Consider the following 14,696-nt stretch of genomic DNA (forward strand, 5'->3'; position numbering starts at 1 on the left):
AATGGTCGTTTGTAACCGCCAGCATGCCCATGGCATTGCTCGTGCGGACTTCCTATGTGCAAATGGGTTGTTGGTGGACGTGAAGCACAGACGGCTCGTCCAGGCCGAAATCTTTAGCTCGCTCGCTGAGCAGCTCGTTGAGCGGCTCACTGAGCGGCTCACCGAGCGGCTCACCAAGCGGCTTGCTAAACGGTTCCGTCCCGGCGAGTTTGGTTTGTACGCTTCCGGCAGCGGATGACTTTACCCGCCTCCTCGCCAGTTTCCCGGCCCTCACGCGGCCCACCTTCTCGGCGGTGGCCGTCAAGCATGGGATGGAGCATCACATCCCCACCGTCGGGCCACCGGTCTACGCCCGGGCACGCCGCCTCGAGCTGACGAAGCTCGCGGTGGCGAAAGCGGAGTTCGCTACGCTGGAGCGGCTGGGCATCGTACGGCGCTCCAACAGCGCATGGGCATCGCCGCTGCACATCGTGTCGAAGCCCGGCGGGGGATGGCGGCCATGCGGAGACTACCGCCGCCTCAAAGATGCTACCACCCCCGACCGCTACCCGGTCCCTCACATCCAAGACTTTTCCGCCCGGTTGGCGAAAATGTCCCTCTTCTCCAAGGTGGACCTCATCCGCGGATACCACCAGGTCCCCGTCAGGCCGGAGGACATACCGAAGACGGCCGTCATCACACCATTCGGCCTCTTCGAGTTCCTGCGGATGCCCTTCGGGTTGAAGAATGCGGCTCAGGCGTTCCAACGGCTGATGGACAGCGTCTTGCGCGACTTGGACTTCGTTTACGTCTACCTGGACGACATCCTCGTTGCAAGCGCGTCCCGTGAGGAGCACCTCCGCCATCTCCGCACGCTCTTCGAACGCGTGGGCCGGCATGGCCTGATCGTCAACCCCGCCAAGTGCCGGTTCGGCGTCGCCGAAATCGACTTTTTGGGGCACCGCGTCACCAGGCACAGGGCCATCCCCTTACCGGCCAAGGTGGAGGCGGTCAGGGGGTTTCCGCGCCCCCGCACGATCAAGGGGCTCCAGGAGTTCCTGGGCATGGTGAACTTTTACCACCGTTTCCTGCCCCGCGTCGCCCAGCTCCTGCACCCCCTGCACGAGGCCCTCCGGGGGAAGCCGGGCAAAGGTGACGTTGCTTGGACCAAGCCGATGGACGCGGCGTTCGCGGGCGCGAAGCTCGCCTTGGCCAACGCCACCATGCTCGAGCACCCGGCGCCCGATGCACCGATCGCCCTCACCACCGACGCGTCAGACTACGCGGTGGGCGCGGTGCACGAGCAATGGGTGAAGGGGGCTTGGCAGCCGCTGGCATTTTTTAGCCGGCAGCTCTGCCCACACGAACGGCGGTACAGTACCTTTGACCGCGAGCTCCTCGGGCTTCACCTGACAGTCCGGCATTTCCGCCATCTGCTCGAGGGCCGTTCGTTCACGGCCTTCGTCGACCACAAGCCCCTGGTTTTCGCGATGGCCAAGGTCGCCGAGCCGTGGTCGGCCCGGCAGCAGCGTCACCTCTCGGCCGTGTCCGAGTACACGACGGACATCCGGCACGTCGTGGGGAAGGACAACCCGGTGGCGGATTGCCTTTCCCGGTCCGTCGCCCACGCGGTCCACCTTGGGATCGACTATGCCAGGATGGCGGCGGACCAGACCGCCGACCCCGACGTCCAGGCCTTGCGGACCGCCGTCACGGGCCTCCGCGTCACCGAGGTGACGTTCGACGGCGCGGGCACGGCCCTCGTGCGACGTCTCCCTTGGCCGGCCTCGCCCCATCGTGCCCGCGGGCTGGCAGCGCCGGGTTTTTGACGCCATCTACGGCCTGTCCCACCCGGGCACGAAGGCCTCCCAGAGGCTGGTCGCCGACAAGTTCGTCTCGCATGGCCTCCGGAAGGCCGTCCGCGAATGGGCCAGGACGTGCCTCGCGTGCCAGCGCGCGCAGGTGCACCGCCACACACAGGCCCCGTTGGCCCCGTTTACTGTGCCCGAACGTCGGTTCGACCACGTTCACATGGACTTGGTGGGACCTCTGCCCCCCTCGCGGGGTTTCACCCACGTCCTCACCATGGTGGACCGCACCACCCGGTGGCCGGAGGCCGTGCCTTTGGCGGCGACGACGGCGGCGGACGTCGTGCAGACGTTCATCGCCACCTGGGTTGCCCGGTTCGGCGCCCCCTCGGACATCTCGTCCGACCGCGGCCCCCAGTTCACCTCAGAGCTCTGGGGGGCGGTAGCGCGGGGGCTCAGCGTCCAGCTGCACCACACCACGGCCTACCACCCCCAGGCCAACGGCTTGTGCGAGCGCTTCCATCGCTCCTTGAAGGCCGCGCTCCGGGCCACCCTCCGCGACGGCGGCTGGGTCGACAGGCTCCCCTGGGTCCTGCTGGGCCTCAGGACGGCGCCCAAGGACGACCTGCGCGCATCCGCGGCTGAGTTGGTCTTCGGACAACCGCTGCGGGTGCCGGGCGAGTTCCTCCCCGACTCCACGGCACCATGGTCCGCGGCGCAGCAGCGCTCCGCACTGCAGGAGACCGCCCGGAGGTTCACCCCGGTGCCGACGGCGCACCGCAGGTGCCCGCCAACGCACGTCGCCCCGGAGCTTCGTACGGCGGAGTACGTTTTCGTCCGCCACGACGCCCACCGGACACCGCTGCGACCCCCGTACGACGGGCCCTTCCGCGTGCTGGAGACCGGGGCGAAGCATTTCATCCTGGACATCGGCGGTACTCCTGACCGCGTTTCCGTGGACCGCCTCAAGCCGGCCCACCTCGACGTGGACCACCCCCCGCAAGCGGCTCGGCCCCCTCGTCGGGGCCGCCCCCCGGCGGGCGAACCCCCGGCACCGCCCAGCCCCGCCGGCGCGCCACCCCCCTGTCCTGCACCCATTCCAGATGCCGCCAGAGGCATCCCAGATGGCATCCCGGCATCCCAAACGCCGCCAGCCGCCAGAGGGCGCTTCGGCCGGGTCATCCGTTTGCCCCGCAAACTGACCCTTCAGGTGCGCGGGAATTCTGGGGGGGCGCGTGTGGCGGACACGATGGCTCGCTGGCGCGGTGACATCATTCCGCGCACCAATGGGGTGTCGGCCACGCCCGAGGGGTAGGCGTGGCCTCGGGATATACACGGGGCTCGCAGCCCCGAGCAAGTCAGTGCTACAGTTTGAGCTTTACAATAAAGACTCTTTTGATCCTACGCGTTGTGGCTTACCTTCTTTGGCAAACAAGTTGCGTGCGTAGCACCACGCTACAACATAACATTTAAATCAGTGATGCATGGATTTGAAAGTATTATATTGTGGACATGCAGGTCAAAATATTATATCAACCATCGCAAACTGCCACGTCCAAGAAGTGTCATTCAACCTCCATCTGAGGATGAGGCTGGGTGTATGAAAGATACTCCAAACTCAACCATAGCTGACAATGACATAACAGCTGGAGTTCCAACACACCACACTCCAACGAAGACACATCAATTGCATGACCACACCTACAGCATTAATGAAAGTCCAAGGAGTGTCAAACGTAAACTTGACAAAATGCATGATAAAGTTACTTCTCTTTGGAAACGACTCAAGAGCTCGCAAACGAAATCACGCCGACTTTGTAAAAAGGTAAACACCCTGAAGTCTGTTGTGAAGACACTGAAGGAGAAGAATCTGATGTCAGAGCACGGGATAGAAATGTTGGAGAAAACATGTGATGTTCCCTCAGAAATAATGAAGCGACTTGTGAGGGCAAGACACAAAGATGCAACCTCCAAAGAGAAATATCCCCCTGCATTACGTGCCTTTGCCTTGACTCTGAATTTATACTCAGCCAAAGCATACAGGTTTGTGCGCAAAACCTTTGACTTGCAGTTGCCCCACCATTCGGTGATTCGTAAATGGTATAGTACTATTGAAGGACAACCAGGTTTTACAGCAGAATCATTCACCACCCTTGGAATGAAGGTGAGACAAGACAAGACAAGACAAGAAAGTATGACTTGTCTCTGAGGATAGTGGACATGAACTTGTGTGTGGTCTTATGCTAGATGAGATGGCAATAAAAAAACATGTGCAGTGGGATGGGAAGAGGTTCCATGGTTATGTTGATATGGGCACTGAGTGTGATGATGACACTAACCCAGTGGCTACTGATGCCCTTGTCTTTATGGTAGTCCTGCTGAATGCCAGTTGGAAACTTCCTGTGGGCTATTTCCTCATAAATGGCATGTCTGCTGTGGAACGAGCTAATTTAGTACAACAGTGCCTGAGTAAGCTCACAGATATTGGAGTGTGGGTAGAGTCAATCACTTGTGATGGTCCATCATGCCATTTGACAATGCTTTGGACATTGTGTGCCACGATGACGGTACCTAACCTTGTCCCTTCCTTTCCCCATCCTCTGGACCCCAACCATCGAGTGAGCGTATTTCTAGACATATGCCATATGCTTGAACTAATGAGAAACACCCTGGCTTCAAATGGCATTCTTAAAGATGAAGAAGACAATCCATTCAAGTGGGAGTACATCAAAGAACTGCAAAAACTTCAGGAATTGGAAGGTTTGCGACTGGGCAATGAAGTTTGAAATGTGCACATCCAGTGGCAAAAACAAAAAATGAAGGTGAACATTGCTGCCCAAACACGAAGTAGCAGTGTTGCAGATGCGATAGAATTTTTGCGAGATCAGGGACTACCTCAATTTAGAGGCTGTGATGCCACTGTAAAATTTATTAGAACAATCGATCGTCTCTTCGATGTGCTCAACTCACGCAATCCCATGGCTCGAGGATTTAAGGCCCCACTGCGACCAGCCAATGAGCATCTGTGGAAACCATTCTTGTCGGATGCCTTCAACTACATTTCCACTCTCACAGATGCCAGTGGCAAGAAAATGTTCACCAGTCCATGGAAAACCCCATTCGTTGGCTTCTTAGCAGGCATCAGAAATGTGCAGTACATGTATGACAAGCCAGTGTCTACAGAGCATCCCAAACTGAAGTACATTCTTACGTACAAAATGAGCCAAGACCACCTTGAACTATTCTTCTGTGCGATGCGGTCTTCCTTAGGGTGTAACAACAATCCAACAGCACGAGAATTCACAACATCCTACAGGAAGATGCTTGTCAGGCATGAAATTGAAGGAGTCGGTGGGAACTGCACTGCACAAGATCAGACAAGCATACTTCATGTTTCTCGTGCAATTACAACTACTGCTGACTCACACCATGAAGGGGACATGCTCTTGACAAGAAAGTATGACTTGTCTCTGAGGAGTCCCTCTTCAACAGATCACGACTACTATGACATCCCGAACATCATTGCGCTGTCTCCTTACAAGAACTCTGCCATTCACCTACATTGCTGGTTATGTTGTGAAGATGACAAAGAAATGCCCGTCTTGTGAGGAGTGTGCTGCTGCCTTGATTACTGGAGAAGTTATGGAGGACAGTTTCTTAAAAAAGAAAAATAGGGGTGGATTAGTCAGGCCTGATCTAGATGTTGTGAAAGTTTGCGAGACCACAGAGAAATGCATTCAACGGCTGTTGAGCGTGACAGGTGGCAACCTTCCACAAGCATTTGGCATCTCCCATGCAATTTCATGTGCAGTGCTAGGTGAAATTGGTTACCGTGCAGTATTTGATTCTCTCTCCGAGCATATGTTTGATTGTGAAGCAGACAATAATCATGTATTTTACCTCATCAAGAGTGTGGCTGCATCATATGTGAAGATACGGATGCATCACCTTGCTAGGCAGATGAATGAAAAAATCTGTGGACCACTTGTTTGAAAGGAATTAACAAAGTTAGACTTATTTAAGCACCAGTAGGCTGTAGTGGGATGAATATTTTTGTGTAATATCCCTTCACTTATAATTTACTTTTAAAAAAATACAAAGGAGTGGAAGTTTTCTCCATTTCTCCATTCTCCTTAGATAAGTAACTTGTATTTTTGTTTTACATGTACAACCATGTACCAATATTAATATTCTGCATATGGATATGAAGGTATTTCATTGAATAACCTTTTTTTCTTCATTTTCTGAATTTAATTCTGTCCAGATTATGCCAGAACATGGCTTTACTGAATAGGAACTAAAGTGTAATGTTCTTCCATTTATAATGTTCCCATTCTCCTTGACTTTTCAGTGCAAAATATTGGCTATTAATGACTAAGTCGGTTTTAAGTAAATAAATAAATAAAAACACCTTTAGAGGCCATTTTTCCCCACAAAGCGGGGGTTGGCCTTTTTCGGGAACCGTGGTTGTTGTTGTTTTTTGGTCCCCTTTTTGAAGCAATGTTTTACAGCCGGATGCCCTTCCTGCCGCCAACCCTTTTTGTCGCCTTTTTACGACAAACAGGGAATTACCAGTGAACTGGTACTCAATTAGCCGACCTCGGAAGGATGACAGGCTGAGTCAACCCCCCTGGCGTTAATTCAGCGATCGACCGGGATTCGAACCCAGGATCCTAGGATCCTAAGCCGGCACCTGAGCCGCTAGCCCAACACCAGGGTTGGGGTTTTAAGTGAACAAAGATAATCAATATTGCCAGAAAAGGAATAACAAGGTTTTATGCGAGGTGATCGTTTTGCCCACTACACACCATCTATATAATAATACCGTAAGGACTCGACTTTGTTATCCCTTTTACGCCGCACCCAGTGACCCGATGCCCACGGCACTAATGGATTTACGATCTACGAACCGCGCTCTTTGTTTATCACGTATAGACATACTCGAAAAATCTGAATTCGCCGACGCTGGGGCCCAAAAGCATCCGATTAACGGCCGATACGACGCCATCTTACGACGCCATCGTATTGGCGTCTGCTGGGTGAAGGCGCAGCAAGCCGTCCGCTGATTGGACAGTCGAAGGCGACAGCAGGCCGTCCACTGAGTGGACAATCCAGAGCATGCATTCCGCCATTTGTGCCGGTGTCGTCGATCGCGGTGTACGCTAACCTCATCAGGTGGGTTTACCATAATTTATTCCATATACTGTGATTACGACGAAGTGAAACCGATCAGCAGCCCATCAGTATCATATAAAGCAATAAATAACAAGGCTTCAGCTTCTGAAAGCTTAAAACAAAGTGTACTTCGCCGAGTGACGAAACGTAGGCATAGGCCTAGGCCGTACCTATCCAGTTGTTGTGTTTCCGTTGTGGCCATGATCTCAACAAATGGCGTAGGCCATGTGGCATCGGGTAGGTCATGATCAGCCCCCCCCCCCCCCCCCTTTCGTTTCACCAACTCCTGCATCTGCCACCGTTCATGATTATCAAAGTAGGCTTTACCCTGTTCACGATAAGGTAGAAATCAGTGAGTTGTATACGAAGAGATAAAAGGATGGAATTGATTTCGAGACGGTACATGATATTTTCAAAAGTATATCGTAGCGTTGTCATTTAAGTAGATTGCAATAAATACGTTGTTCATATACACACTCTTCATTCTCATCTTTCTTCCTAACTCTTACTCGGACAAGGAAATCCCCTATGCCATCCATAATGGTACACTCTATCCATACACCACATCCTCCCTTCCGTGGATGCTCCACGGGTTTCGGCTAGTCTATATAATAATAGCGTAAGGACTCGACTTTGTTATCCCTTTTACGCCGCACCCAGTGACCCGATGCCCACGGCACTAATGGATTTACGATCTACGAACCTCGGTCTTTGTTTATCACGTACAGCCATACTCGAAAAATCTGAATTAGCCGACGTTGGGGCCCAAAAGCATCCGATTAACTGCTGATACGACGCCATCTTACGACACCATCGTATTGGCGTCTGCTGGGCGAAGGCGAAGCAAGCCGTCCACTGATTGGACAGGCGAAGGCGAAAGCAAGCCGTCCACTGAGTGGACAATCCAGAGCATGCATTTGTGCCGGTGTCGGCGATCGTTGTTAATATACGCACTCTTCATTCTCATCTTTCTTCCTAACTCTTACTCGGACAAGCAAATCCCCGATGCCATCCATAATGGTACACTCTATCCATACACCACATCCTCCCTTCCGTGGATGTTCCACGGGTTTCGGCTAGTTGCCATTAAAGCCACGACAGTGCAAATACTGCCTGAATACCATCTGAACTTGCAGGATTCTCTTGTATCTTGAAGCAATGCTATAATGCTATGCTGTGCTATAAAAAATTTAAAAAGGATGTGGAGTTATTTGTTTTTTAAAAGTCATCTGTGTAATGATATTTATGATTGAAGGAATCTGGTCATGGGTGACCTGATTTCAAAATGTACATTGGCCACAACACTAAGTACACTTTTTCTTATATTTAATAGTGTAGATTTGTGTACTTTTTAAACATTTATTTTACGTAAAGTTTTCACCCACATATCAGTGCAGGAAGTAGGTGCCCCCGGGGCAAAGATTGACAAATGCAAGGGCATGTGAGATTTTTTTCTTCATTTTGGTTGTCAACTTGTGAGCTGGAAAGGAACTAGCCTTATGATGGATCCCTCCCTCCTTGTTTTGTACATTTGTGAGCAGTAAAGGAACTTGCCTTATGAGGGATGGAGGGACCTCAAAAGAATCGTCAATTTGTAAGCTAATAACTTTTTTTCTTTTCGGTTAGCCACCCACAAACCACCATTCATTCCAGTGGTACTGATTCCCCCTGACAAATTAACCCTTGAACCACCACTGTTATTGAGCTGGTTCAACCTACCCCCCTTTTTTTCTTCTTCTTTTTTCATGTTTTTATTAATACACGTCCGTAGTTATGGCTGGCTGGCGTGTGTTCAAAGTGCTAACCAAAATGGCGGCGTGCGGACCCTCCGCGGCGACACAGCGGTGTGTGCAGAGTGAATGGAGATAATCCTTCTACCTCTACATTAACGTGAGCACTGCAACATGGGCACATGGCCGCCAAAAGATTAGCCAATCAAGGGTCCAGATTGTACAGGCACGTACGAACCATCCGCGGCCTCGCCAATTCCCAATGGCCTTTTCACGACCATCTGACACACATTTGGGTGATGCAGGGAATCTTCATACCTGACACCGTTCTTCGGATGTTCTTCACCAGACGTCTTTCCCTCAGCGCTTCCCAACAAAGTCCGTTCAAATGCTGCGTCATCCTTCTTGCGGTGCGCGGTTCGTGTGAGGTGCGGATATTTAATAAAGGTGTCCGTGTGTGGTGTAAAATATGGGTGACTAACGGGACTGTGAATATAGTCTGTGGATTTCAAGTTGTGGGATGTGGTGCTTGTGGCGGTGCAATGGAAGGAAGAAGAAGAAGACCTCTCTCGCCACTGCAAACATGTCTCGAAACACATTTTCCCACCACACAAAAGGCTTGGGGCTATCTAAAACATATTAATAAAATAACTAATAAAATATTTAAATAAATTAAATTATTAATAATAATTACGGTCATCCAATAAATAACAATGATTAATAAATAAAAAATAAAATTAATATTTTAAAAAAGTTAATAAAATAAAGTCGGGGACTCACGGACGTGGAGGTATCCCTTGAATATACGTACGTATTACAGGGATTGGCGCCAAGTGTAAAATTAGCAAATGCTTCGTTTCAGTTTATATACAATATATTACGTCACTTTCCGCCTGTACCGTAAAAGAAAATTCAAAGGCGAAGAATTCAGCGCGGCGGGTGTTTACCTATGACATAAAGGGAAAGGTATGTGAGATATGCCTTAAAATACCGTTAACTTCGACGAATGTGTGAAGTATAGCGAAAGAAGAAATAAAAAGAGGAAGTTAAAAGAGTACGAAAGATGAAGAAGAAGAAGATTATAAAGTACTTCCGGCGGCTCGCCAGACCGAAGAGACAAGATGGCGGGCAAGCGGTTGTAGTTTGGAGATCGGGCGAGTGCCTCAGTCTTTTTCTCGTAAAATTTCTTTCATTCCGTTTAAAAAAAAAAGAAGCTCTGCCCAGTTATTCTTTGCTCCCTTATGCTTTATCATCGAATTTTTACGTCGTAACGCTGCACTTTATGCTCATGAGGTAAGGGCCTCACGCTGCTGACAACGCTGTTTATTTCGTCCATTATTTATGGTGTTGATTGTTTGCATTGCTTTTGACGCTGCCGTTTGCGGCGATTATCGGTTATTTCCTTTAAAATGCCTATTGCTGGCGGCTCCACGACAGTAACGTAAATCTCGCATTCGAAGTGCCGGATCGTCGAGCTGCTGCTAGTGCTTCGAACCCCCGGGGCCGAGGAGGTCGTGGAAGGACTCCTCTTGACTAGTCCAAGGAGTTCACTGGTCGACGGATCTCGACGCTTGACCCCCATTCCCCCCCTCCCCTCCCCTCCCCTCCCCTCTCCCTCCATCTTACGCTTTCGAATCTCCCGTTTGCTTCCTCGCTTTGTAATTGTATCTCCGTACATAAGTTTTCATTAACACTTCCCCCGTTTCAAACGTCGTAAAGGACGTTCGTGTGGGGTGTCCGTGCCAAGGTGTGTCGTTCGTTAAACGGCTCGATCCGAGCAGGTGCGACTTTTTACAGGTTGGACGCTCGTCTCTGCATTGATTGTGCCCGATCCACGATTCCAGACTTTTTGTTTGTTTCTATTTTGATCTTTTTTTTTTTTCTCCCGCTAAGTTTCTCCCATCCCCCGCGATCTCCGTCCCGCTCGGGTTTGTTTGCGAGTCGCTCGATTTGTGCTCCTCCATGAGCCTCGACTTTGTATTAAAAAAAAAAAAGGGAAGTTGTTGGGAGTTGGTACTTTGTGCTCTTGTGGGTTTCGCGGTTTATTTCCAGGAGGTTATTGCAGTGTTAATTATTCATTAGTATTTCACGCAGCTGTTTGCTTCATTCCGAACCTTTTGTAGTGAACACGGATGGTAATGAAACGTTGTTGTTTAGGTTATCTTTCGTCCTGTTGCTCACACCGATTTTAAATGAATTTCTTGGGCTATCGATGGATCTTGTTTTGTTTTGGAGTTTCACATGTTGGGTTGTAGACCAGGAGTACCCGTGAGTTTTGTTGCATATAAACTTGTATTGAAGTTTTGTGCTCTTTGTAAATCCAAACCTCGAGTTTATTACCTCCCCAACCAAAGGTAGATGGAGGTTATGTTTTCACCCCTGTCTGTTTGTGAACAAAATATCTCAAAGTTGTGGACGCATTCGGACGAAATTTGGCAGAGATGTAGCTTATGTGACGCCAACAAAATGATTCAATTTTAATGATAATAATAATGCATTTATTTTATATAGCGCTTTTCAGGAAGCCCAAAGAGGTGAAGATCCCGATTCGGATCCAGCTACAATATGTTTTTTTAAAAGTGATTCTTCACCATTGGGAGATGGGGCCAAAAACGTTACATAGCAGGATATCTCAAAATGTTGCGGACGGATTCGGACGAAACCTCGCAGAGATGTAGTGTATGTGACACCAACACAATAATTCAATTTTGGTAAAGATCCGGATTCGGATCCAGCTACAATATGTTTTTTAAAAGTGATTCTTCACCATTGGGAGATGGGGCCAAAAATGATACATAGCAGGATATCTCAAAAAGTTGTGGACGGATTCGGACGAAATTTGGCAGAGATGTAGCGTATGTGACGCCAACAAAATGATTCAATTTTGGTGAAGATCCCGATTCGGATCCAGCTACAATATGTTTTTTTAAAAGTGATTCTTCACCATTGGGAGATGGGGCCAAAAACGATACATAGCAGGATATCTCAAAACGTTGTGGACGGATTCGGACGAAATTTGGCAGAGAAGTAGCGTATGTGACGCCAACAAAATGATTCCATTTTGGTGAAGATCCGGATTCGGATCCAGCTACAATATGTTTTTTTTAAAGTGATTCTTCACCATTGGGAGATGGGGCCAAAAACGTTACAGAGCAGGATATCTCAAAAAGTTGCGGATGGATTCGGACGAAATTTGGCAGAGATGTAGCTTATGTGACACCAACAAAATGATTCAATTTTGGTGAAGATCCCGATTCGGATCCAGCTACAATGTTTTTTTCAAGTGATTCTTTACCATTGGGAAATGGGGCCAAAAACGATACATAGCAGGATATCTCAAAAAGTTGCGTAAGGATTCGGACGAAATTTGGCAGAGATGTAGCTTATGTGACACAAACAAAATGATTCAATTTTGGTGAAGATCCGGATTCGGATCCAGCTACAATGTTTTTTTAAAAGTGATTCTTCACCATTGGGAGATGGGGCCAAAAACGTTACATAGCAGGATATCTCAAAACGTTGCGTACAGATTCGGACGAAATTTGGCAGAGATGTAGCTTATGTGACACAAACAAAATGATTCAATTTTGGTGAAGATCTGGATTCGGATCCAGCTACAATATGTTTTTTAAAAGTGATTCTTCACCATTGGGAGATGGGGCCAAAAACGATACATAGCAGAATATCTCAAAAAGTTGTGGACGGATTCGGACGAAAATTTGGCAGAGATGTAGCATATGTGACGCCAACAAAATGATTCAATTTTGGTGAAGATCCGGATTCGGATCCAGCTACAATATGTTTTTTAAAGTGATTCTTCACCATTCGGAAATGGGGCCAAAAACAATACATAGCAGGTTATCTCGAAAAGTTATGGACGGATTTGGACGAAACTTGGACTAGTTGGGTGTCTGACAAGGACGATTCGATTCGATTCGATTTTGGTGAAGACCTGAATATGGATTCGGATATGAGGATTATTTATTTTTTGAAGTTCTTCTTCACCTTTGGAATATAGGGCCAAAAACGATACATAGCAGGATATCTCAAAAAGCTATGAATGGATTTGGATGAAACTTGGGCAGGTTGCGTGTGTGACACGAATCGATTCAATTTTGGTGAAGATCCGGATCCAGCTAGTAGAATTTTAAAGTAATTCTTCACCATTGAGTGACATGGCCAAAAACGAGGGGTGGATCAGAGTATAAAAGACTTGACCTATGGTCATTCCTGTGATTGATTTAGATTAAATGTGATTCTGCATTGTGATTTTCTGGTCTACTCTGAGATACAAAACGTAAACTGTTCACCAGGTGGGGGTATGCTCTGAGTGATTTGAGGGAATGACCTGGCTGTGGGTCGTGGGATGACCGTTGGCCACGAGCAAGGGCATTAACGACAGACGCAGGTGGGGAGGGAAGAGGGAGGAGTAGACAGCCTTTCTGGGTGAGACGATGAATTAAATAACTTAATTTGAAGTGCCAATGACCAAGTCTATGGCAAGTTCGTTGGCGTTGCCTGATCGAGGCTTTGTTTTTAATTCCCCTGTGGGTTAAGCAATTGGTTATTTGTCCTGTCTTCAAACGTCGTTTTATGATTGAGGAACAGTTTGTTTTCAGTTGAATATTTTGAACACAAATCGGAATATTATTATTATTACTCTGCCTGGAAGTCAAACAATTTTAAATCATTCCAAACACGAAACGGTTTTTTGTAAGGTCATAACTATTAAATGTGAATGAATATGAATGAATGAATGATCGTTTTAAGGCCATTTTTCCCCGCTAGAGCAGGGGTTAGCCTTGCGGGCCCCATGACAATCATGGTTCCCTGTTTGAGGCAATGTTTTTATGGCCGGACGCCAACCCTTGGTCACGCTCTTACGATGCGCAGGGATATTCTATGGGGCCTATTCTAAATCGGGGTACACCGTGATCATTCATCCCAGCAAGCTGGTACTCAATTTGCCGACCTCGGAAGGATGACAGGCTGAGTCAACCCCCCTGGCGTTAATTCAGCGATCGACCGGGATTCGAACCCAGGATCCTAGGATTCTAGGATCCCAAGCCGGCACCCTAACCGCTAAGCCAAAAACCAGGCTAGGACATAACTAAGGACATAACTAATGTAACGTGTGAAATAAGACGCTACATTCAAGGCGGTAAACTTCTGAATTTTTTTTTTCTACAACCTTGTAAATTTTTCTTTTAATTTAAATTAAATTGTGTACTTGAACGCTGTATAACACAAATTGCATTTTTGGCACTTTCAAAACGCTTTCGTTTAGCAGTACTTACACAAATTTTAATGCCATTTTTACATCTCGACCAATCAAATTTACCCTCTTGCAAACCCCACCGATGTCTTCTTTGTTTTGTTTTTTTTCCTCTGAAGACCACAGTGTAAGGTGTTCTATGAATTCTTTAGTTTTTATTTATTTATTTTTTGTTTATTGTGTCTGGTTCTCATACACATTGTGGTCTTCCTGTGAGCTTTTGCAACACTATCTTTATTCCTTATTTAATATTTATTACCTCCGCCACCGAAGGTGGATGGAGGTTCTGTTTTCACCCCTGTCTGTTTGTTTGTCTATGTCTGAACAAGATATCTCAAAAAGTTGTGGACGGATTCGGATGAAATTTGGCAGAGATGTAGCGTATGTAACAAGGAGGAAATGATTATATTTTGGTGAAGATCTGAATTCGGATCTGGCTCATAGATTTTTTAAAAGTGATTCTTCACCATTGGGAAATGGGGCCAAAAACTATACATATCAGGATATCTCAAAAAGTTATGGACGGATTTAGATGAAACGTGGTGGAGAGGTTGGGTGTGTGACAAGGACTAACAGATTCGATTTTGGTGAATATCTGAATATGGATTTGGATACGATAGTTATTTAATTTTTCAAGTGATTCTTCACCATTGAGAAATGGGGCGAAAAGCGATATATAACATGATATTTTAAAAAAGGTATGTGCGAGTTATGACAACTTGGTGGATG

The 14,696-nt window shown here is 48.0% G+C and overlaps 1 protein-coding gene across 9 annotated transcripts in view; it reads left to right on the forward strand.

The window, feature by feature from the left end:
- LOC137422376 (trinucleotide repeat-containing gene 6C protein) overlaps nucleotides 1–14,696 on the forward strand; it is a 239,821-nt gene that overhangs the window by 129,539 nt on the left and 95,586 nt on the right. For 5 of the 9 annotated variants that reach the window (XM_068109130.2, XM_068109164.2, XM_068109151.2 and 2 more), the window contains exon 1: nucleotides 9,848–9,985. The exons of 1 other annotated variant lie outside the window; for it this stretch is intronic. Coding sequence is in view for 1 of the 8 variants with exons in the window: in XM_068109144.2 (XP_067965245.1) it covers nucleotides 9,975–9,985 (11 nt within the window). In the remaining 7 variants the exon portion in view is untranslated. Of the gene's footprint in view, nucleotides 1–9,786; nucleotides 9,986–14,696 lie in introns of those variants that run through there. 3 more of the 9 variants (XM_068109144.2, XM_068109157.2, XM_068109172.2) reach the window with 3 other exon arrangements.

This window comes from Myxine glutinosa, chromosome 1, assembly GCF_964187855.1.
Source record: "Myxine glutinosa chromosome 1, kmMyxGlut1.1, whole genome shotgun sequence".
Lineage (NCBI taxonomy): Eukaryota > Metazoa > Chordata > Myxini > Myxiniformes > Myxinidae > Myxine > Myxine glutinosa.